The sequence below is a fragment of the Leptonotus elevatus genome, chromosome 3, assembly GCF_054856555.1.
Source record: "Leptonotus elevatus isolate MCC_2025b chromosome 3, RoL_Lele_1.0, whole genome shotgun sequence".
Classification (NCBI taxonomy): domain Eukaryota; kingdom Metazoa; phylum Chordata; class Actinopteri; order Syngnathiformes; family Syngnathidae; genus Leptonotus; species Leptonotus elevatus.
The window spans coordinates 14,351,402-14,377,683 of NC_141241.1; the positions used below are offsets into that span (position 1 = coordinate 14,351,402).

Consider the following 26,282-nt stretch of genomic DNA (forward strand, 5'->3'; position numbering starts at 1 on the left):
CACCACCACCACCACAACTCCCAACACTGTAAAGCAGAAGGGAACATGCAAGCCATCAAACTGATTAAGAGCATGACACGCAAACTTCACCCACGACAAGACCGGCGACCTCAAACAAGGGCAACCCACACACAAAGACTGCTGAGAAGTCAAAGAAACATCACTGAATTTCAGAGCCGACAGACAAAGAGTCGCTACTTTGTCAGACTATACAATATAACACAAGGCTAGAAATTCATGCCGTGCTTGTTTCTTTTCTGTGCCTTACGTCGATGTCTGCGTGCAAGTGGAGACATGCACGTTGTATATTCCCTTTCTTGTGTGGGTCACGTTTTTATTATTTTTCTCACTGTACCTGCTTTTCTGATGCTTTATTTCTCCAAATGTCAACACAGACATATTTTACATTATGAATCTTGAAGTTATACCTTAAGTGTCAACTGATTTAAAAAAATATATATAATTAAATAAATCTAATTTTCCTGTTGTAGGGCAAGTTACAGATGTCTGAATGCTTCTTAAAACTCTATAGAGCTTGCAGGGGATATTAACGATTGGCCTTAAAGGTGCATCGTGGAACTTGACTTGCCACTTTTTTACTCGCGACGTCTACCTCTGGCCTCAAGCGTAACTGCAGTCTATGTGTCAAGCACTTGCATTGCACAGCTCCGCCCCTCCGTCACTTGAAGGGAAGATATAAACTGATATGCGCAGTCACAGTTTAAAAGTCGGGGTTCTTTCTACTCCTCTGGCTGTATATGGAGCATGCATGATGTAGAAAAAAAATAGCATTTACATTTGAAACTTCACAATGCAGCTTTAACCTAATTTAAATGCGATATCAATTACGTTTTTTGTCATGTTCATGAAGTGCACTTAGAGGCTGGATGACATGATTTTATTACAATGAAATTGATATTAAAAAATGATATGTCTATATTTGAGATGGACAATTATTATATATTTAATGAAGATAAAAATCTGTGTTTTCAGATTTTGTAGTAGGGCACAAAAAAAAACATTCTCACTAAAACCTGTACTACATTGATTGTGCCCACTTTCTGCACGTGTTCAGACAGTGACATGTAAACTTCCGGTTGGTGTTCTCTGCTAGAATTAGCGACAACGACCACTTTTCTTTCTAACTTATGAATACTTTGTATGCTTGTGTGTGCGCGCGCCCGCACCTGTGTGTGTGTGTGTGTGTGGCCGTGGCAATCTGGCGCGCACACGCACCGAGTTCGGCATGTCAAACGCATTGCCTCTCCTTTGTGAGGATGTTTGCCTTTGCTGGTTGGTTGGTCAACAGGACGAGCTGTGCTCTTGGAGACAGCCGCGCAACACTCATTGCACGCTCGGCCATTTCCACGGACCCCTAAACTGCTTATCTTTCCACTCTCGCCAGACGCCTCCAGTGTGTGCGTCTCCCTCGGAGAGTGCACATCGTCGCTCCCCACCCCGGTCCTTGCCATCTCCCAGAATGGATCCAGCCGCCTAGCAGACGGCACTTTGCTCAAATTTTGGAGTAAAAAGGGGCCTTTGTCGGAAGTTTGTCCCCCCCCCCCCCTCTCGGCTTCCCCGCAAGTTTGTCTTAAGATTTAGGATGGCATCGCGCAGGCGGCACCCACGCGTCACGCTGCTGCTGCTGCTGTTTCTGATCTCCACGGCGGCGTGCAACACGTTCATGTCCACGGAGGAGCCCTCCGACTCAGGCGCGAGGTCGGACGGCTACTGCAGCCGCATCCTGCGGGCTCAGAGCGCCCGGAGGGACGGCAACAGCGAGTTCAGGCTCCGCGTGGAAGGAGACCCCGAGAACTACCAGCCAGGGAGCACCTACAGAGGTTAGCGCGCGTCCTTGCACCTTTCAATGACGTGACACTTCTGTATCATGTTAGATTAGGTTGGAAGTGGTTTCAAATTAAACGTTATTTCATACTCGGAGGAAAATTAGACGTGTTTTTAAAAAAAGAGCAAAAATTAATAGAAGAGGTTGTAAAGTAAAGCACATGAGATAAAAGTGGTCAAAACAACAGGGTTGATATTATTACAATATTCGAGCACAGCTCTATCAGCCATCTCTTGCACAGGCATTGACATTGTTATTGCTGTCACTTTGCTATATATGAACACAAATGAATGCACACATTTGAGAATATCTGCATTCTTGTCTTTTATTTATTTAATTAGTTTTTAATGTGTTAGTCCTGCAAGGGCAAAGAAGATGCTCAAAATTGTGACAATGGTAAATTAAACTACTTAAGTGTTTCAGTGCCTTGCTCAATGGCACTAGCGAGTGCTTGCAAGCAAATAGATCCAGTTCCAAATAAAATCCATGTTTGTGATGTTGTATGCCAATATTTCCCCAATGTCTACTATTTTTTATATATATGTTTTTTATCAGTAAAAGAAAATTAAGACATTTATGGCTTTCATCGGAATTTTGGGGGATTTTGTCATTGTGCATCTTGGGTGGTCCTCTGCCCCATATTGACAACTCACACCCCCCTTTCTTTTTTTCTCTCTCCCATGTGGGTTTCAAATCTAAATGTGAAATATTAAATATATTGACTGTAGCTCAACAAAGCCATAGATGTTACTCTATTTTAAAGTACATGTTACATTGTGTCGGGGTTGAGCCCTGATGTTTCCTTTGTTCCATTGTTATGTTGCTGTTATTATAATACTTTTTTACATTGTAAACTGAAATGTTCCATATCATTTTAGTGATTTAACGTCCAACTTGATAAACACTACTTCATGTTAAACATCTTTTCACACATCTGTAAATCTGAAATATACTTGCATCCTCAAGGAAAAAAAGAAAATATTATTTATATGTTATGTTAGGCGGTTGTGGCATCTGAATAAAAGTTGATCTCAATTCCTTGTGCTGCTTTGACTCCCCTCCATCCAGTGTCTCTGTTTGCGACCAACCCCTCCTACTTCAGAGGCTTCACCCTCATCGCATTGAAGGACGGCACAGCAGGAGACAAGGAGGAGGACTACGTTGGAAATTTCCAGGTAAGATAAAATAGTCAGAAACATTTGCATTATTATTAGACACGTCAACATTTCCAACTCCTCTAACAAGCAGAATTGTTCATGTCAACGTTTTCTTTTGATGTATTCTATGGCTCTGTGAACATAACGAACATATAGAGGCAGTCTCGTGTGTGGTTTACTGTACTCTCAAAGGAGCTGCTGGAGTTTAGAGGCCAATTAAGCATTTCATTGAGGCAAATCCAGCCGGAGGAAGAAGATGGAAGGAAAAAACAGCGGGGTGCCGTTACACACACCTGACAATAGCGAAGGGTCCAAATAAGTCTTTGCAGTCCTAATGCGGTGCAAGTAGCAGATAGCAGGAGAATATTGGTTGATGGTGTGAGAAATAATGGTCACGGAATATGCTTGAGTCACTTTTATCGTTCTGTCTTTATTATACATTTCAACACGGATATTTAAATTGATATAAATACATTAACAGTATGCTTCGTTAAGTGTACACTTGATAGTGTAGAACTGGAAGTGCTAAAGCCCATCATGCAGCGTCTTTGTAATCTCAGTTAAAAACATAATTAGAGACAACCACATGTTTGTGCGCCTAGCAAGAATTTTTTTCTTTGTTGATTTATTGAAACTGCAACCCAATCTGCTGTGCACAGTGACCACATATACCAGAGTTGCACTGCTATGCGGTGGCACTCGCTGTGAACTTAGCCTGTAAATTTAGTGGACATAAAAAGTAGAATATTCTATTTTTGCCCTGCAGACTCCTCACAGACTCGTCGCAGGAATTCTTTCTATTCTCTTACATCCCAGCCTGGAGTCGCTTGATGTAAGAGGATGCTAAAACGTCATGCTGTAGAACGCTACACAAAGAAACATACATTGCCCCAAAGGGGACAAAAGACATTGGACCCGGCAAGCAATTTTGTAGGCAGTGCATCTGCGCCTTGGCACAAATGCCGGCGGATCCCGATTTTCATATCACTGCAAAAGGCCAGCTGCACATATTTGCCAATCTGTCTTGTTTGCTTTTTATTTTGCAAACGTTGTACACATACAGTGGTGCCTTGAGATATGAGTCACTTAAATTACGAGTAATTCAAGGTACGAGCCAACGATCGACTGAGGTTTTTTTTTTTTTGGGTTTGACTTTTGAGCAAGAATTCAAACTACGAGCGCTGTATAGGCGGTTCACTTCACAACAAGTTGCCACGAATGTATTCAATGATTTCTAGAACCCACACTCTCACACATTTCAGTGTCAGTAGTACCACATTTTAAACATTAAAAAGAATATAGATGTTCACATTTTAAGATACAATTCCTATATATGTGTAGACCAAGGTTATAGCTAGTGTTTTTAAAAGAAAAAGTATAACTAACGGAAACTACATTTGATGTTTATAAAACTAACTCTAAACGAAAGATAATTATAGCCGAAATGTCCTTTGTTTTAATCCTTGTCAATGAATATCACACATGAGCTTTTAAATGTATTAATTTATTGCAAAGTCATCAGAAGTACGAACGTCAAACAATCTAGCGCTCGTCAAATACTCCATACATACACGTATATAAAGCTAATACCAATAATAAAGAAACTAAAACGAAGCATTTAGAAAAAAGTAAGACAAACTTGCACTAAAAACTAATTACAACCATCCATCCATCCATTTTCCGAACCGCTTTTCCCAAACTATTCTAACCCTGGTGCAGACTGGTAATAGGGCTAGGGGGCCTAAATTGTCCGAATTGCTCCAGGCGTCGGCAACCCACGCTGCACCACTGCAGAACCTTCACTGCTATCTTATTCCTGATGTCATGTGAAAATATACTGCTGTCAAGAAGTGCAGTACAGTGTATTCCTCTATTGTCACCATCTCACTTAATCTTTTGCTTTTTATGCCTTTTGTCAACCCCACACACATCTTGGCCAACTACACGCATTTAATTCCTCCATTCTTCTTTTCCTACATGGGTGGGCAGGCATCCAGGCTAGGAGAAAAAGCGAAAAGCTAACAACACAAGACGTTATTTGACGCACAGCTCATTGGAAATCTCAGTGTGCCTCATCGCGTCATCCTCTCAGGACGGCTCCTGACTTCGTGAGAAACACTTTTATCCAACACTCAGCTGCCACCGCGTGTGCATGTTAGAGTGGCTAAACTGGTGGGCGGTATCTCATGGGACAATACGTTTCGGGAAATACTGTGGTGGGGGTGAAGGGTCAGGCGGGTTTCAAGACAGTCAAATCAGAGGTTGGCAACAAACCTCACGAGGCTTTAGCGCAGCATGGCAGGGATGACGTGACATTGAAATCATAGAACGTACTTAAAGCCAAACTTTTACCACATGCTGTGACCATTTTTCCCGATTGAATCATTCCAGTCTTTTTTTGTAACATTCGACAGGAATGAGTATGTAAACAAAAAAGGTCGAAAGTCCCCACTTAGCAATTTTTGTTTTGTTTTTGTGTAGACTTTGCTTAATTGATACCCATGAGGCTTCACCGATTTTTAACATGTGCTGACATCCAGTCAGGTCACTCGAGGATTCCTTTAAGAAACCACGGATATATCGAGTGGGTCTAAGCTGACAGGCAACCCACGCATGTGCGCACACATATTACTGATAAAGGCTGTTGAAAATGTCTTCACTTTCTCTAAATACTCTACAAACTCCCATGTTCTTTAAGGATGTCCACAGTGCACACATTATCATCACCCCACACAAACTACCACAACTTAGTGTTGTTTTCAGTTGTTCCACCCATGATCACTATCAGAATCAGATTTATTGGCCAAATATGTAAAAACACACAAGGAATTTGTCTTCACAGACGCAACCCATCCGAGAAGCATGAAAAGTAATAATGACCAACAGAGGATGACAGAACGGGAAGCCTGGCGGTTCACTAATTAGCACCCAGAGATTCTAAGATTTAAAAAAAATATATGCTTGAGGAAGGAGGGAGGGAAAAAAACAATCACCTAATGATCATCTCATAAACAGTTTGAATGCAATTACACTCACCATTGGCCTGATTTACTAAGATGCAAAATAACATGCATTTAAGCATTATAGGGAGACCAGGGCTAGTTATATCACTTTTTTTTATACTTTTATATATTTCTTGGAATCAATATATCATATATAAACAAAATGTATACCAGATAAAAGACCAAAGTCTTCGGTATATTTTTTTGTATTCATGTCATTTTCATACCTTGTGTCAGTATAGAGTTATAAGCCATCAAATAGAGGGAGTGAACATGTGACATTTTGCCACACCAATGGGTAAGTTGTCACACCATATGGGGTAAGATGGCACACTGGATTTTGCAACTAATAAAACAAGGACAAACATATCCTTATTCTCTTGCTTTTTGTTGTTTGTTTGTACAGCCAGAGAAACTGTTTATCATTGATCTTGAAAATTTACCATAAAGTCATTGAGCAAACTTTAACATGAAATATTATGAAATTAATTAAAGTCCTTAGAAAATGCTGGCATGTAGGTCATAGCTCTCAGCCTCAAGTGCCTGTTTTGCTTCCCTTAATCAGGACATTTTAGATTAAATTGAATTAAATAAATTAATAAATAAAGCATTTTGATTCATGGATGGATGTTTCATCATGAAACTTAAACCAGTCCTGACATGTGTGCATACTGTAGTTCCAACAACTGGAAAATCAAGTTTTAAACAATGAGACAAAACCTGGCAAACTATTTTCCTCACTCTTCAGACTCATCATCTGAAGAACAATTCTGGCATACGTAAACAGAGTTGCCACAGGTACACTTTTCATTGACCCATTCTTTGCATATGTGACAACAAACCCCAAAAGGACTGAGACAAGTTGCCCCAAACTACCATGTTGGCTAATTATTGCTCTAGTTTAAAGTTAGCTTAAAACAGAGCAGTGACTGTTGCATGACTAGATGCCTAAATTGCTCCTCTAATGAGTCCACATGATTTGCTGATAGAATGTACAACACCTGTTTCAAAATATATGAAGTTGAAAAAATTTACTTGGTTGTGCAAAACAGATAACTGGCACTTATTTCCGCTCACAATGTGCTATTCTCTTCTTAGATAGTACACAATCCCTGACCATTTATACAAATAAAACTAGTATTCCACTTTTCCGTTGCGCCTTCTGGTAGAGAAGAAAATTGTAATGTGACAACTTACCCGTGATGCAACTAGCCCCAGTCTCCCCTACATCTGATGGTTTTCACCATGGAACATTTGAAAGAGCATCATAAGCACAAAATCAAGTTTGAAGTGATGGGATTGAAAGTGTTGCTTGAAGTGATGGAATTAGAAGTGTTAGTGGAAGACAAACAACATAAAAAGAAATCTATTGCTCCAATAATTTTGCGGAAGTGAAAAATAAAGGTGCTGTTTATTTTATTTTATTGAACTTTCACAGCACTTGGATGTAGAGTTGAAATAAGTTCAGTCATAGGTGATATGGCATGACTCCTTCTTGTGATTGTATCAATCAGTAGCTCAAGTAGTCTCTTAAATTTTTGTTTCTGGCATTCCAAAATGTTTGCACACAGTTGGTCTCACATTTGGTAAATCACAAATTATGTGTGCTAAATTCATCTCTTTGCATAATTATACGCCTTTGAGAATGCGCAAAAAGAACTGTGTGGCCATTTGTAGGACGCAATCCTGAATGCACTTTCGTAAATCAGGCCCTAAGTGAGGGAAGACATAATGTCCTCCATTCCAAATGTGCGTGGTTTCGGGAACATGTTCTTCCAAGTCTACTATGTCCGCATACAGAGACACACATTCAGACAAAATACACAAAGTCCAACAGACTTTTCACATTCTAAAAATGCATTCACCAGTGTGTTTTGAAGAGTATGTCCTCACATTGATATAAGTCCACTACACGTACTCACACCTATGCGCACATGCACACTCACACGCACACAAACACGCACGAACACATTAAACCTTGCAGCATCCATTTTCCAGGGGGAATCATTCATAACATGAACTGACAAAGAAAATTCCCTGCTGACAGCTTCATGGCGGCAGGAAGTTCTCGCTTTTAGAGCCCTGATGTTGCTTGCCTCTTCTAAAATATAGATTTTTTAGCATTGGCTTTCACACATTTTTTATATTCTCATACTGATATTGTTTGTGATATGAATCGCAAATATAGTGCACAGTTCATCTGCATGCATCAGACTGCACCCTTTTTAAATGACGCCGAGTCAATAGTGTGATGATTGTGAACGTGGGAGTTTATTTTTCTGATGGACCTTGTTATTGATCTTTGCAATTCAATTTACTTTATTTCACCAGTAAAATGCATTTAGGCTCTGGAGATAATTTCCATGGAGTCCAGCAAACTAGAACGCGTCAGTACAAACGTGAAGACTCACATTTGTGTATCCCCACACAACCCAATTGTTGCAAAATGCTTTTTCAGCTTTACCTTACGCTTGACATTTGAAGAGCATGAAAATGAAACGACTGCAAATGTTTCACCCATTTGCCCATTTTAATTATTAAAATTGAATAATAACATTTGTGGCATGAATAACCATTTAGAAGACTGATGGGCAATTGAACTCACCTCAAGTGTGATTACGCGCATACATCTTTTGTACAAGTCACACCTCCCAAGGGAAAAAAAGCTTCTATTTCAAGATGATTCAATAAATATTGAAAAAAGACAGGTCACCTTTATGTCATGCAGTTAAAGGGCTCCAATGGCAAGAAATATCGATGCAATTATACTAAATGTGCCAAGTCTGAGTATTATTTTCATCTAATAAACATTTGTTGTTTTTACAGATAATTGATGAAGAGGAGACACAGTTTATGATCAACTGCCCACCTGCAGTGACCGAGGGGACACCTCGCCGACGCACCAGCATTCAGGTGTTCTGGACCGCGCCCCCTAGTGGCTCTGGATGTGTATTTCTCAAGTATGTATGTCAAGTATCAGCTCAACGTTATCTATAGAGCACTTTCAAAAATAACTAAAGCTGTAACATAGTGTCGCACATAAAATTGAACATACAACATAATAAATGACATATTCGTTCCTCATTAAAGTATACAAGTGGAGTGTCTTTCACATTTGCATTTTGACATACAGAAGAGTTAGTTGATAGTTACGGGATCATCACAAATGCTTTGTTGGGCAAACATAGAGGACATTGTCTGTTTTTTGGGGTTGTCTGGTTTATACACTTCCCAGGTGAATACTGCTGCAATTTTTGGTTACTTAAGAATTGTGTGTAATTTTGTGTTCTTGCGGTGCCCTTTCAATCCATTGTAATATTGTGGAGTGCTTGATGGCTCCGTCTCATGATAAGTGTTTTTACCTATTATCTTCTCAAGAGGATGTTAAGTTTATGTTCCTGAAAGTAGGTGCACGATCGTGGTCAAGATGAAAGGATAATGGTAATGTTTTGATTGCAAAATCTGTGAGACATTTTTATGACATTCTAAGAGGTACTGTAATGGTGGTGTCCTGTCCATCATAATCCAACATCTTGCTTACTCCCTTCCCCATCATTTTTTTGGGGGGAGGAATTAATTTTCTCTTCTTTAATTCATGGTGAAACCATTATCATTCCCCAGAAAAAAAGAAAACAAAAGGAAAAAAGAATTCTGTCCCATTTGTTAATTTTTAATATTACCCCACAATTTCCCTTACTTTTCTGTTGGCCAACATTTTGCTGCATTGAAGTTTTTCTTTTAACTATTTAATTCAAATCTGAATAAAAAATAGAGTAGCCTACAGTACAATACAGTTACTGTAAAAAACAATAATAATAATAAGAACATCAACAAATAAAGATGAAAACTCACCAGCAAAACAGAGTTAGACATATTCATTACAACAAAGGTTGCTTACACATGTTCAACGTGGAGGAGTAGCAGTTCAAACTCTTCTGCAGTGACCACTGCTATTAGCACATATCAAGCCTTGATAATAATCCTGTATCGTTACATCAACCCCCCCCCCCCCCCTCACACATTTGAAGCAGAGTGAAAAGCATTTTCTTTCCCACTTGACCTTTCAAGCTATTCATTAACCTGTATTGGTTTTTATAGTTGATTGACAGCAATAAATGTCTTCATTGTGTGCCTTCCGGGCCCACTCAGAAACAATGTTATTCATGTTCAGCTGAAGACAAATCATGGCAGATATCCTTTTATTAATTCACGAGTATAGCGAAGTATTGAGGGGTAGTTTGCTAAAAGATACCTTAGAGCTGAAAAACAAATCAATTGCGTAATTGTTATTTTACCTTTTTTCACCGCATTGTTTTCATCGCCGCAGTTTATTTGTTCAAGAGCGGGAGGGATGATAAAAGGCCCATCTTATCACAACAATGACGTTGAATAGGAAATGATCTTGCATAAGATGCGCATAAAGCAGCTATGAACCTCTATGCTACCAATGTTCAATTCAACACATCTCATAACTGGTCATTATAGTCAACTTGTTTTTTTTTCTTCATATTTGCTTGTCATAGTTCTCTCCCAGGACTTTTAAGTGTGCAGCCTGGATGGATACACTCAAAAGAAGAAAAAATAGCAATACCCTGACATTGGGGGAGGAAAGAAGAAGAGCGTGAAAAGGCTTAGCGTTCAAAAGAGATACCTCTGGAAATCCTGATTACAGGCTGGCACTGGGTATTTATCTTGGCTTCTTCTCTTACCTGCAGATGTCAAAACGAAGGTTCTTGTGTGCCTCTGGGTAGCAGCGCAACAAAAGTTTCAATGAAGTCGTATTGATCGACACATGTAACGTCCTTTCAAGCATTTTTTTTTTAATAGGAGAGCTATTCATAGAGAAGAGATGTTCACACAGACGGATGCAGTCAACGAATATACACAGGCGGTCACACCTCAACCAATGTTGAAACATTGTGGTATGTAAAAGTTTTCACCTAATCTGTGAATACACGAAGCAACTAACATTGGCGAAAATAAAGCAACTCATCACAAATATTGTAGGGTGACTTTGGTTAGCCTAACACGTCCAATACTTGTTTTTCTTTCAATGTTGTTCCCTGAGCGGAGCTGCTGCACATCTGTCAGTCTAAATGTAAGATGCCATTATAAAAAAAACAACAACATATGTCCTTGAAATTAAAAGCATGTCTGTTAAAAGCTCCCCGTGACTCACATGTCGCCCCTCCCGATTGGTTTACTGCAGCATAATTGGTGGGCAGTTGCTGTCTTTCAGATGGAAAGATTGAGCGTGGTGGTTAGGTTGGGCTTAAGGTTGGGATCATGATGACAGAGTTGGACTACGGTGCTTATTCTTGTCCTAAGTCTTGAGCAATGATGTTTTTAGGCCATTCGGCATCCAGTTATAGCGCCATGCGTCAATGTGATATCTGGTGATGCAACGTACGTATTTGCAGTTGGGTTTTTTAGCAGTTTGCAAAGGCCAGTAGATTCGTTTGAAAGTGTCAACATGAATTTATTGATCACTGAACACTGCCTTAGTAGCGGGATACTGTTGTTCAAAAATGCGTAGCTGTCATCAACAGCCAACAAAGAGTTTGTTTCATATTCAACACATTCCATTAAAAACAAACATCACTGAGGAGTGTTTTGACCATTTGAAACAGCTGTTAGTTTTCATTGTGGTAGCCCTCAAGATTGGTCTCTAGACTATTTTTTAGGAAACACAGTTTTATTATTCGATTTTGTCTGGGAATCTCAGGACTTGGGATTTATTCTCAACCAAAACTGCTGGGTCTTAACTTGAGCTCATTTTCTATATTGTTGGTTGATAACATTATTATTTTATCTACCGCTGAGGATGTTGAGGACTTATGCTTATGTATTGCGCAATGTGGAGTAAAGACTCGTCTGGTCGATTGTAAATGAGTGGGAATCAGTTCCAGCGAGTCAATTTATGCTATGGGGAGCCGCTTTGATTGGCCGGGAGTCGGCTGCATTCCACCCCACAACAGAGCAAACACACTCTTCTATGCACGCTAGTCTGGCAAAATATCAAAAGAAAGCAAACTCCATCCAGACTAGACTTGTGCTGGGTACGAAAATAGGGCCTTCAGTGTTACTCTTTCAGACATGTGCTGCTCAATTTGTGGGCTATAACACAGTGACATGATGCTATTCTGAGACCATCTACGGCTTTTTGCATTTTTGAAGCAATGTTGTTGTAAATGAACATTTATTTCCCTGTGTTATGCAATTTGTTTTGTCTGTAAACTTTAACCGGGGATGACATTAAATGTCTTGAAGCTTTTTTATTCTTTTTTATTATTCACAATCTCCTGCTTGGTTTGAAGTCATTTAAGGTGCCACAACACAGCACTGATATCTCGGCTCATATCGCGAAAAACCCAAGTCGTGTCACTTGTATCTCAAGGCACCACTGGATAAGATGGATAACATAAATGACATTCTTTTCACTGTTAGCAGCAAAGCCAACACTTCAATTTGATGTGTCTATGTAGTGGACGGTGAATAATTGCATTCTATGCATTTCACCAGGAGTCACCTCTTCATAAAATTGAATGTGACCTGTAAACGCCTAAAGTGAAACTACTTTGCCACAGCGGAACCGGCAGGCTTTATTCATCGCGGTTCTTAAAGCCTTAATAAGTCATGTGCGAGTACAGCAGTCACTTGTGAAGTTTCCGCCATCAATTCTCTCTCCATTTGTAGGTGGGAGGCAATTTATTCCTCATCTCCGTCTGCTGTGAGATATGCGGGGTCGTGTGTTGCACTCTGATGGGCGGTCTTAGTGAGACAGCAAATCAGTGAACATCCCACCACATGCAGGTGTCAAACTCAAAGCGATAGGACACCGGCCACCATTATCGCATCCCTTTTTTGTGCACTGTTTGCAACACATTTTCTCAAAGTTGCTGTTTTGTTCTTTAATCTACAGGTGAAGCGAAAATAAATACATGCATTCTCTTAATCTCTGGTAGGGTAAAATGAGAATTGAATTTTTATTCTTCACATCTCTTTAGCTTGAAAAAAGGAAGGAGTTTTTTTTTTTAAAGAAAATTATCATTTTAACTCTCTCTCTCTCTCTCTCTCTCTCTCTCTCTCTCTGGACACACACACATATGCACCCTTTCAAATCAATGCACTTTAGGCATGATTGTGATCGGTTGCGGTGTGGACCTAGCAAAGTGAGATAGAATTTAAATTGGATGTTAAGTAAGCATTACTCCACTTGATTGTCTGGCCAGCCCAGTAAAGTGGGCGAAGGTGCAGCAGTGTGTGCGACTCTCCATGAGCTATATGAAATTGGGGTGAGATTAAAGTGGGAACAATTAGGAGTGAGGGGGGGCATCATTTAAAGGGTATCTTTTTTTCTCTTTTCCACAGAAACAACATGTTGCCACATAAAAATGAGCAGAGCTGGGCACTTCCATTATTAGTCAATTCCCATTGCTGACGAGCTCAAGCTTTTGCCGAGTGCTACCGCATTTTCGGAGCATGCTTTATGATGTGAAGCCTCGCAAAAATACACGGACTAAAAAGGACCGTCAGTACTCACCCCAATTGACGTAAACCCGGTTAGTCGGTGCTCAGTCCGTGTGTTTTTTTTTTTTTTTACTTTGCGTCATTGTGCACTCACTGAAAAGTGTGCATCGTCATTGAACGGAGTTGGCGGTTGACGGAAGTGCCCACGTCTGCAAATTAGACACATTATTAGGTACACTTGCAAGATCTAATGTGGTTTGAAAATAAATAAAAAATGATGCTTCCATTACATACATTTTGCTGTCATTTAACCTATGGTGGAATAACATGGTACGAAAGTAATGCTATTTCAGTTTTTCAGTTGTACTGTCATTGGTCAGATTTTCACTCACTGGTGATGTGTGGTCATTGGGTAAGTTGTTGTTAGTTGTTGTAGCAGCAGCAGCAGTTGTGATGTCACTCTACAGGTTAATCATTGCACACAGTTGCAAGAATGACCATCTGGCATTTGGCAAGTAAATATAATTTGTTCGGTTTTGAATAAAAACAGTGAAACAAGATGATTTGACTAACAATCACATACTGAAAGTAGCCTATAGTATAACGAAGATTGGAAGTGAAAATTTTAGCCCTTGGCTAAAAAAAAAAAAAGATTAAAAAAAGGTCATAATTAGTCTTTAATTTGAAAACAAAACAAAGTTAACAGAAAAGTCGGTCTATTAAAATGTGTCATTCGTATTTTGTGATGTATTTGTAACATTCATACATTTGTATAATTAATATTTGTTTCCTTACTGTTATTTCAACAGCAATTAGAAATACAGTATTTAATGTATTATATAGGCTACTTTTTGCGCACTGCATTAAACCTAACAAACTATGTATTGCAGCGGTGTCAGACTAATTTTAATTCAGGGCCCACTCACCCAAATATGACCTAAAGTGTAAATAAATATTCCAACTTATTATTATCTTCTTCTAGAGCAAGTAGAGTGCAATTTTTTTGGGCCAAATTTCAGGATGTGTGCCCACTCGTAGACAAAATTAGCAAAAACAGGCCGATTCTGGCAGGCGGGCCGTATATTTGCAAGCTCTTATGTAGCGTATATGCGAATGAGAGCACCAGTGAAAGGTGGCAATGCCGCAAAGAATTGATGAAAATGAATGTGCAATATAGTGTGTAAGCCCTTTGTCTGTAAGGGAAGGAAGTTATGACTTCCCAGTCTATTGAAACCAAATCCAATATCATCTTGTCTTAATGGAGGAATATATTACATGTGGCAGTGCTTCAAAGTCAATATTAACAAGGTCCACCAATACTGCTTTGCTCATCTTTTTGATGTGGAAAACTGGAATCCAACCAAAACAACGAGGCTCTCACTTTACAATTGTAAATCTCCCAAGAGAGGAATGCTATATCTGTCAATATACAATTCACTTTGTGCATCTAATTTTATGCACCGTGTTTATCCATTCTCTCCAGGAATGTGAGTTGTGTTCAGCTAAACTTAGTTTGATACTCCACAATAATTGGTATGCGACCAGTCCAGCTGGACCATCCAGGCCCTCCATTCAAATTCACACACACCACATTGTTTGCGGTTGATCGCCATGGAAACATCCCGGCAGCCATCACTGTCTGAAGGGCTTGTGTTAGAATGTCAGATGGCAGGGGCCTTGTGTTCTATCCTCAGCTGTTTGGTGTCTGAATAGGTTTGTTTGGGACCGATTTACATGTCAAGACCCTACCAGTTAGACGAACAAGTCTCTTTGACAGCTCAATTTGCACAAGGTCTCGACTTCCATCTCACAGAGTATTACTTTTGCACCTTGTACGCACTGCGGTGGGCTTGAGTGTCAGAGCAAATATAAGCAAACGTTTGATTTACTGACGTATGGTTGATCCTCAAAACCTCAAAGTTCGTCAGGTGAAGTGCATCGAACTCAAAGTTTAATAAGCTAAAAAACGAGAACCTTATTCATCCTTGCTTCCCACTCGCCATTTTGTATCCCACCAGGGTATACGTTGCTGCAGAGATGATTTTGTGTGCAGAACAGGTCACAGGTTTTATTTGGGTCAAGTTCAAATTGTGTGCAGTTCTAACAGTACTGATTCAATGTCGTTCGAGACACAGCTAAGTTTGAGCTGACCTAAAAAAAAATTTTTTGGTGACAAGCATCTATGTATACAGTATACGATACACAGTATACATTACCGAAAATAAATACAATTGGAGAATGCGTGATGTTTGCTTATGTTATTATTTTTTTTTTCTTTTTTTTTTTTCTTAAGAGCTCAGTATTGTTCATTCGGAAATGTCATCATCATTGCTCTTTTTTTTTTTAAATATATATATATATATATATATATATATACACATATATACATACATATATACATATATACATACATACACACATACATATATATATTTTTTTTTTGTGTGTGTGGGTGAGTATGTGTATGTGCGTGCGTGCGTGCGTGCGATGTTTGCTTATGTTATGTTATTTGGTTATGAAATTGTCTCTATCACCATCATTTTGTTTTACGTGTTTATACTTTCACAAGTTATCAGTGACGACACATAAAACAGATAAGTTTTAACAGCAAAAATACGTACTTAAAATTGCTAAAATGTTACTTTAAAAAAAATACTGTGCATTTATTAGAAGCTTTATGGTGGCAAAAATTGGGTATTTTTAAGGGGTTATTTCTTCATCCTTTATTTCAGGAAAATTTTGAAATCACCTAACTTTTCTCTCACAGTTCATCCAAATATACAGTATTTGTAATTCCTAATATTTCCCAATGTGTTCCAATAGTACTTACAAAGGGTTTTATATTCATAGACAGGCACACGTTTCACTCATTTAAAAAGTGGCACATCTTCATTTTTCGTGTCAAGGCAAGTCTAGTTTACCGTGTTTGGGCTGCGCCTCGCTCAGTGTTCTGGCGTACCAAGGGTGTTTTCTATTACACCCCCCACGGCACACCTGACAATTTGGCGTAAACACCCATTTCAACTGCGCCCATCCACGAAAATGAAAGAAATTAATGAAATGAAAGAAAATCCCACCCATGCAAGCATTTAGACTGCACTTTGCGCTGGGCACGAAAATAGGGTCCCGGGTGTTTAACTGTCCTTGGGGAAGCTTCTGACAATCTTCTCACTGCCCTCATCTCTTGTGCAGGGCAAGCATTGTGCAGAAGAGGATCATCTTTTTCCAGGATGAAGGCTCACTCACGAAGAAGATGTGCGAGAAAGGTAGGATTCCCCGCCAGTTGCCGGATGCTTCAGCCTGCCAGCGGGAATTCACTTTGGCTCCACATTGCACTCTGCTTCATTCTTGGTTTTGATGATGTTCCACTCAGCTGCCGGGCTTTGGCGTGAATGACTGTAATTGGGATTGACCCCCCGGGATATGTGTGACATTGGAGGCTACCCTGACATAAAACAACTATGCTCCTTTCCTCATGCCCAACTTTTCCCTTCCTGGCTTCCCACGTACAGTCGTGAAATGACCAATCTTCTGTATAATGATCTCGCTGAGTGCCTGTCAATCTCCCCAATCCTTCATTTGAATGCAGAATCCCTGTATGGAGATGCTACAGATAAACCCCTGCTTGACTGCTGTGCCTGTGGAACGGCCAAGTACAGAGTCACCTTCTTTGGGAACTGGTCGGAGAAGATTCATCCCAAAGACTACCCACGTAAGCGAAAACTAATCTGCTCTTTATCTTGATCATGGCTCGGAAACCGCAGGCTTGCCGGTCTGGGAGGTGTGCGCGCTCATAACCTTGCGCCTCACTACCAGGATGTGAATGTATGCAGGGATTACCGTGCCTCTGTCTTGTTAAAATTCCTCCCCAGTGGATCAATATACTGTTGAGAGTGGAGGAAGATAAACCCTGAGATCGAAAGGGAACCCTAATTAGTCGTTTTATTAGGTACACCTATTTACGGAGAAATTGTTAACAGGCAGTACATTGACATGAGCCCTACGCGTTGGCACAGCAAAACGTTATGCTTCACATCCCTGAAGCAGTGCAGCCACTTCAAAAAGACAGATTTTTGTTGTTGCTCTGCTTTAGTTTTTCATTCAGGCATTTTAATTTCTCTCATCTCCCTTTTTGTGTGTTTTCTTTTCACACCGCCCTGCTATCTGCTTTTATGTGCTGGGAGGGTGTTTACTTATGCTAATTAAGACCAGCTGGCACGTATTTGCAAATTACAAGAATTGGATTAACGAATGCAGGTGAACTATTAATTAATCCGATGTAGACTTTTCTGAAGATATTGTTTAATGTACTATTATTTAATTTACTTCAAAAGACAAATAGACAAAACACTTTTTTTTTGTCAACAGGTGGTTTTAATGCTTCTTTTTGCTCCTCTCTTTTGCTTTTAGTAGTAGAGTAAAAACCCGTTTTTTTGTGTGTGTGTTTTTTTAATGCCATTTCTATGAAAGTTCTTGAAAAGTATCCAAGGACCACTTGTTAAGGGCATTTTTTTTTTTAATGGCTCACTCATGCACTGAAGTTTACATTTGGGATATCTCGAAAACCATTAACTGGCATCACGGCTCACAATGTGTGCTCATGGTGTTGGCATTAAGAAAAGATCAAAGTAAAATAATACTTACAAAACAATCTACAGACAGACCCTTCAAATGGTTTGCTGCAAGCACTAAACAGCTTTTGAGTGAGATAATTTGTGTGTGTTTTAAATAATGTGCAATTTACCAAGGGATGTCCACACTGCAAAAACTGGCTGGGTCATGGCTTATAAGACAGGAATGAGACAACACTGTAAAGCATAGGTGTCAAACTCCGGTCCTCGAGGGCCGCAGTCCTGCAGGTTTTGGAAGTTTCCCTCTTCCGACACAAGCTGATTCCAATCAGCAGGATCGTTATCAGGCTTATGCAGAGTTTGCTGACGAGCTGATCATATATCAGCTGTGTTGGAGAAGGGAAACATCCAAACCTGCAGGACTGACACTTATGCTGTAAAATACTTGGAACCAGGCCTACATGAAGGCTTTCCATTAACCCATACCCATAGAATTACCAGTTTGGTGTTGGTTTAATTGAAAAAAATACCATTGAACATATGACGCGCGGATTAAGGACCAATTGAAGTTAACTAAAACCCCAACGGATGTCCACACTGCAAAAAACTGGCTGGATCATACTAAAGATGATAAAAATGGGCTCCTTTACCTCCCAGCTTAGGCTAAATTGGCTAAACATTAGTAAATACTCATGTATTTTAAGAAAAATAGTTCTATATTATAGCTTGAAAAAAAGTCAATATTACTAGTTTTTAGTTTAAAAATACTATTTCCAAGACCACTGTGGTTGATATGGGCCTAGTATTATTTTTCTTATAAGTAAAATGTTCTTGTTCTGCTGGCAGATATTTTTTTCTTATTTGAAGTAATATTTTTCTTATTTTACTGTTTATTTTTCTTAAATTTTCTACTGTCATTTTTGCAGTGATGCACAAAAAAAATTACACGTAAACACCCAATGGCATTATTAAGTAAGACGTCGTGTAAGAATGCAGAGAAGCGTGTTGATGATGAACTAATACGTACTGACTGAGTTCGTTTAATCAATGCTGGATCTTTACTTACGATGACCAAAAGTAAAATAAATACATCTGGTCTGCTACCAACTGCCACAACTAACTTATGTCGATGTCATGTAACTGGTCAACTGGAAAGGCCCGACTACTTAAATATCTTCAAAGAGTGACTACTATCACTTAGCTTTGCAGAGGCATGAAACCTAATTAATCTCAATCCTTGAGCTGTGCCTCAACATTTATGGAGAATGGCTTGGGACGGACTTTGTGTGTGTGCATGCTCAGCTAATGAGATGACCTCCTGAACAGGTCGTGCCAATCACTGGTCAGCAATTATTGGCGCATCCCACTCGAAGAACTATGTGCTGTGGGAATATGGAGGATTGTCCAGTGGGGGGGTCAGACAGATAGCTGAGCTTGGATCCCCAGTCAAAATGGAGGAGGAGATCAGACAAAAGGTACGTTTTTTTTGTTTACTTTTTGTCTGTCCATTACAAATGTTATCCGCTCTAACAGCTGTAGCCACTCTTTTAAGAAGCATGCCTTTACAAATCTTGTTTTGTGCACTGAGAGCTGGAAAGTTGATAGTAGAAAATTATCCACATTTTGATTTCAGGACAAATTGTCCAATTGCCCGAGTAATTAGCAATTGTGTCTCAGTATATACTTTATGTAAAATGCTCTGAGATGGAGCATTTCACATACAGTAGCAAGCGAAGGAAGGGCTATTGATTTGCTTGGTCTTAATAAATCTGCTGTATCTGAAGCCAGTATTCAATTAGTGTGACACTGTGGTCCAGACTGGTTAGATCATTCACGAAGCTATGCTGTTCTTAAAATATTCTTGTGGGTGCCAACCCAATGGATATCAAGGGAATCCCTTTGATGAAATGTCCTTTGTATATTCCAAAAGTGTGGACTCGACATAAATGTTTGCAAATCTGCCAACCATTGCTGAAATTCATGACTACACATCTTTACTTTGGACGTAACAAGGATTGGTAGTTTTTTCCCCCCCGGCTTTCATAGTCGAGGTCTGCATGCATTTATATAGTCATTTCCAAGTCTTGTACTCTCTCCCTTCTTGGCCTCATGTCTTTTTATTATCTCCACAAATAGCACGTTATGTTCTTTCCCTTCTCTCCACGGCTGTCTCTCCCACCCGGTCCTAAAATAACCGGTGTTGGCAAAGCAGATGGTCCTGCAGAGTGCTTATTGTTGGCTAATATTGAAGACCTGAAGTCACAGCAGATAATGAGAGCACAGTGTGAGCAATGGGATCTCTGCCATTGCTGACTTCTGGCTGCTATTACTTTTCTTTCAAACTATGTAAAGGGAGTGATTAGGCACTAGATTTAAATGAGCACAATGGGCGGTTTGGATTTTGACATTGTGTCTCTGCTAGTTTCATTGTAGAAAAATTAAACTGAAATGGCAGAAAATAAATTACCTTTTTTTTTTATATATATTGTTTCTGTACCTAAGTGTTAAAGTGATGCATAACATAAATCTGCGGTAGTCGGGAGCAATTCCTCTGTTGTAATGCAAGTTGGTGATTACACACAAGATCCATGTTGGTTCAATACTTGAAAATTGAGTGTTATTATTTATAACCTTTAGCAATCAATCATTTTCAGTACTGTTTTATTTCAAAGTTTTAAGTCGTAAAAAGACACAATTATGTGAATAATTTCCTATTTATATGTTTCAATTAAATAAATCAGAAGTTATTCATTAGTTACATCTTAAAAAAAAGATGACTTAATCTTACACTGTTTATTATTTGGAGGACTGCTTTTCACTTTTACTTGAGTCAAATATTTTTACACTTATACACTGTAAGAAAAAAGGAATTAATATTTACTTTTAAAAACCTAGTAAAGTTTTGTCATTCAGAAATTCTAAGTCCATTTTACAAGGAGAGTATTGAGTCAATTTTTATATATATATTTTTAACTTTTTTTATTTTTAGTTTTTTTTTATTGAGAAACAAACTCATGACCTTCATCTTGGGAGACGAACACTCTACCACATTAGCCATGCTGCTCCTGCAATGTATTACAGTAGTATATTTCTGGTGTCAGATGGAATCAACATACCTCCAAGAGCATTTTTGGTCACAGCAAAGCAGTATAATAATTACAGGTGTTTGAAATAACAGCGTTAACAGTTACGTTAAATAAGAAGCCTAAGGAAGCCGGAGTTAAGATCAGATTTCTCATCAATCACTTTGGGTGTTTGGGCTGAGGTCAGCTTGAGTCACTTGTACATGGAGTGGCACGGCTCATGTGGTAGAGTGGTTGTCTCCCAAGCTGAAGGTCATGAGTTTGTTCCTCAATATATATATATATAAATATATATATATATATATATATATATATATATATATAAATATATATATATATATATATATATATATATATATATATATATATATATATATATATATATATATATATAACTAGTAAAATGTACTCAATATTCTCCTTGTAAAATTTACTTAGAATTTCTGAATGAAAAAACATGCTAGTTTTTTTTTTCAAGTAAATATTACTCTATATATATATATTTTACAGTATATTATATCTATCTCCGGCGTACAAAATCTAATTGATGATTAGGTGAGACTAGCATCACATTCTAATTGTAACCGGTAAAATAAAAACAGTACAAAAACAAAAAAACAAACTCATAACACACAAGCTGTCAATGAATTTGAGTATAGTAGTACATTTGCGGGAGTTTTCTTCTTTTGAAGTGTACAGAATGCTGCCCCACACAGAAAGCTGATTGGCTTTTGTGTCAGGTATGCCGTCCGAGTGGTCGGTTTGTCGGAAGGGTCGTTGGTGGTGGCGCAGTCAATGATGAGTGCAAAATTGATATTCATAGTCATGCTCCACTCCAGCCATGGGCCATGCGGATCACAGTGTTCATTTGCAGACATGCAAATACAGACACGCACATTCAGAAAACACACACATGTACAGCCAAACACCACACAGGGTACCACAAGCGTTCACGTCGACGACACAGAAATGTACTACTTTCTTTTGGCTATAATCGTCGCCTGGCCTTTACTTCTGCATGTAATACTTTTACATTTAATACTCCAGCCTGCGGCCTGACTGACTTTCACAATAAGGTACAAATGAAATACACACATAGTATCCTGTTTTTAGACTTTATTCTACAAAAGGCAATTTCCCTAAGTGCAAGAATTCTATTTCCAGCGTATGAGCTTGGCCCACTCATTTTAAACATATACTACAATGTGATGGCCTGGTAATAAATATAAAATTGCATGCCGGCACCCTCTTAAACGTAGTCTGCCCATTACATTCTTCGCACCCCTGAAGTGAGCAATCATGCCTCTGTGCCGCGATTTCCACTGAACATAGCAGACAATTGTCCCTTCAATTTAATTCACAGCAGCTTTCCACCTGAGATGCTGCCCACATTTGAATTTATTTAACACATCCCATAGTCAGTAATGTATGTCAAATAAATATCTCAGGGTAGGATGCATGCAGTCACATTGCTAGGTGATTTACATGGTGGGATGTTTTTTTAATTGTTCCTAGCATACAAAGCTGTGTAAGCACGCATTATTGTTCAAATGTTCTAATCAGAGGACTTGGCAGCAATGAGATTGCCTGGGTCCATCGTTGTCAAACCCCCTTTTATGTCTGAGACGATTTGTGAATGCAAGCAGTCATTACAGGAGCTCGCTGGGTCTGTAATGAGAAGTCTAATGAGACTCTCTCCAAAGACCAGACACCAGGGCCAAGAGCTCATGTGGACTATGAAATCTCCCATTTCCTCTCGCAGCGTGGGACTCTTTTCTTTTTTTTTCGTTTCGTGATTGCAAAACACAGACGTTGACTGATCCCTCCATTGCCGCTCACTTCCACAGGTGGAACGCAGAATGAGGATGCAGGATGAAGCCAAAACAGAAATTGCAGTTTAATTGCAGATTTGTGCCATTGAATACATCTGTGAGGGACTTTGTGTCTGTTCTTCAAATTCATCTGGTGACTTTCTGTGGTTAGTAAGAACTGACCATTGAGTGTCTTAAAAGAGCATATTATTATCCAACGAAAACAATGCACAGGGCTCCAAAGTCAGCGTAACATTTTCTAAGAGCCTCTTGACAACCTGCAATTTGTTTGAGCGTCCATAGAAAATAATTCAAATATAAATAATCCATTCCAGAGTCAAGCTAAAAAAATTGTTTTAAGTACCACTCCATTATCACGTTCTTAATGCTGTTCAAGTGAGAAAATAAATGATTATTTCATATTTCTTAAACCACTAATAAAAAAATCTGTTAAACACTCAACTTGATGTATAACAACAGTTAAATAAAGGATACCTCACATATCTTACTTTCAAATACTCTTAACCAACACACAAATCAAGTAAGTTGAATAAAACAAATCATAAAGCATGAAATGAAAAATACTACCTTGGATAACAAGAAATAGCGGCCATTCCGTGACTAGGGAGCGAACTGCATATGTAAGCAGTCAATGACAGAGCCTGCGATGCATGACATGATATATGAGGAGTATTCGACTAGGATTGTGTATAAAGAACAAAAGTGCAAATATCTCTGGCAACTTATTCCCTGGATTTTTCCTCCCCAGATGAGTACGGAGAGACCTGACTGTTTTACTCTGACTGCACTTATCAGCTTTTATCTTCCTTTATAGTAGAGTGTGTGGACCCTGCACACTCCACAGTTTCTTTGGGAAAAGGAGGGGGCGGAGTTTTTCTTTTTTTTTTGTGGCTATCACTTTAAGATCATGCACGTACTCGCACGCGCACCATGAACAAGCTTGACACAAATGCTGCAGTTACACTTTGGGCCAGAGGTGGCAGTCTACGAGTGTATCTAAAACTGGATGGATGTTTTCTTATAATTTGACTTCAATTATTATTATTATTATTATTATTATCATTATTTATTTTATTTTTTGGGTGGTATTTTTGTTTAGTTTAGTTTTTTTTAAATAAACCTTCCTTCCGTCAAAGTCATTGGACGTACCAGTTTTTCATCAGACAAAAGTGTTCTGCTAGTTCTGCTAGATATTTTGGGATGGATCTGAAGCTTCCAAGTCTTTCAAGCCTCTGCACCTTATTCACACCTAGCAAAGATGTAAAGAATTATTTTGTAGTTCATCAGCCAGAAATAACATTTTTCATAAAAAAGCTTCCTTTGGGTCCTTTACCCGTCAGTGAGCTGATGTTTATGTTTTGTTTGTGCTTGTGCACCGATGTTATAGTTTCACAAGAGCACTAAAATGCGTATCCCTTGTGTATTATATTGCTCCTATGTGGACAGACAATGGTGATATTATACAAGTACTTTACATTTCTCAGTCTCCTGTAAGGAGAATAAACTCGGGAAAATATAGTAGCATAGGTTGCTATTTTGAATTAAAAATAGGTGGATGTGCATTCAGTGCTTTGCACAAAACAGTCCAGACATTTGAATATTAGACGTTGTACTTGCAGTAAAGTAAATGTTGCACAAAGGAGATGGCTTTCATAAGAAGTTTCACAGTGGTTCAGTTTGGACGGTTTAGAATTTTTCGCCGGAGCCTTTCTTCTCGCTAAAAATGTTAAAGGGTAGCTTGAAAGGGAACATCACTACGTGGTTCAAGAGAAGCATCATCGTTAGTCTATTCAAAAAAGACAAAAAAACGAGACAAGGGATGGGATAATTATTTTATCTCAGCGGGAAGTCTCCTCTGTTCACTTACTTCACGAGCCCTGCAGATTTCTCTGTTTGGTAACAAAGCACTCCAAAAGCCTACGTGCATGCTTTGGATCCCAGGACGGTCATTATAATCGCTCAAATCGAGTCGTGCAGCCAGAGGCGTGTACAATTTGAAACGGATGCGGGAGCCAACATGTGCATTGTTGGCACATTTAACATTCACATGTGGATGTTTTTTTTTGTTTTTGTTTATTTCTATAGTACACTTTAATGAATTATACATTTTTTTCATTAAAAGGCATTCTGCTTCCAATACAGATTCCTGCATAAGTATTTGCATGTCAGCTTTTGGGTTGCATGATTTCATGTCAGGTATTGTGTGTTTGGTTGGTCTTTCACATTTGGCCTTTGGACTGGTTCTACATGAACGAGTGAGCCCAGGCTCTATAAAACTTGGGGAACTAAAGGACATTTGATTGTTGACGTTTGTATAGAATAATATTTTACATTGAGTAAATTGGATTTAATTTCGTTTGATGTTATGTTATGCATATTCCTTACTCATATTGAAATCTTAATAGCATGTTTACCAATTTTAAAGCCATGAATATAAACTATATGTAAGAAAAAAGTGATGGAAGACAGTGGAGTGCAAAGTTGGCAGCATTTTAAGGGACATGGGCATATGCTGTAAATGAGCATGATGAGATGAAAGAAATGATTATCGCATGTCATTTCCAACCCATCTGCTAGCAACTGCGGCCGCTGCTTAACATGCTGTACATTTGGTATGTTCAGCACTAATTGCAGCATAATAAAAACGGTTTGTTTGAAAGTTCTTGCAGCAGCAATCCGAGAACAGGCAGATAGAGATCTCAGATTAGACGCACTGATTCTGCTGGACGGGCTGCTTAAATATGGAGGAGATGTGTCCTGAATATTTGTCAGATCTTTATAAGATCAAGGCCAACTAAACACAATAAAACGCCAATATAAATCTCTGTGGTCTTTTATTCATGAGCTAGACCTGATAAATCTGTTTCCGGTAATGACGAGCTTGTTATCTTGTCCTTATGTAAATGAGACCGTGGCCATGGCTCCTTCCACCCAATGACACCCCTTTACTGAGTTTTCTGTAATTTTGATGAAGTCGTGACCAAATACAAAAGTCACTCACTTACTACAACATTACGTACACCTTCAACATCTATAATACAGAGATGGGCAACTTAAATGCTAGAGGGGGCCACAATTTGTTGGCAGTGCTACTCGGCAGCTTCAGAAGACAGATGAGCTGTGATTGGTCGTTTCCTGAGCCCCGAGCAACATTGATGTCATCTTCAGTCGACAGCAAGTGGCAAAACGGCCGACCACTAAGCTGGAATTTGTTGCATAACTCATATTACACAAATGTAATCAAAATGTCATGTTTAGACTAGTGAGGTGACATATAACATATAATTATTGTCAAGAAATGTTTAAGGTTGACTCAAACTT

The 26,282-nt window shown here is 38.9% G+C and overlaps 1 protein-coding gene across 2 annotated transcripts in view; it reads left to right on the plus strand.

The window, feature by feature from the left end:
• Nucleotides 1–1,255: 1,255 nt before the first annotated feature.
• The window catches only part of spon1a (spondin 1a), a 48,696-nt gene continuing 23,669 nt past the window's right edge, over nt 1,256–26,282 (plus strand). For both annotated transcript variants that reach the window (XM_086072067.1, XM_086072068.1), the window contains exons 1-6: nt 1,256–1,841; nt 2,915–3,021; nt 8,832–8,965; nt 16,668–16,741; nt 17,065–17,187; nt 19,373–19,521. In XM_086072067.1, coding sequence (XP_085928193.1) covers nt 1,604–1,841; nt 2,915–3,021; nt 8,832–8,965; nt 16,668–16,741; nt 17,065–17,187; nt 19,373–19,521 — 825 coding nt within the window. In that variant the 5' untranslated portion in view covers nt 1,256–1,603. The remainder of the gene's footprint in view (nt 1,842–2,914; nt 3,022–8,831; nt 8,966–16,667; nt 16,742–17,064; nt 17,188–19,372; nt 19,522–26,282) is intronic.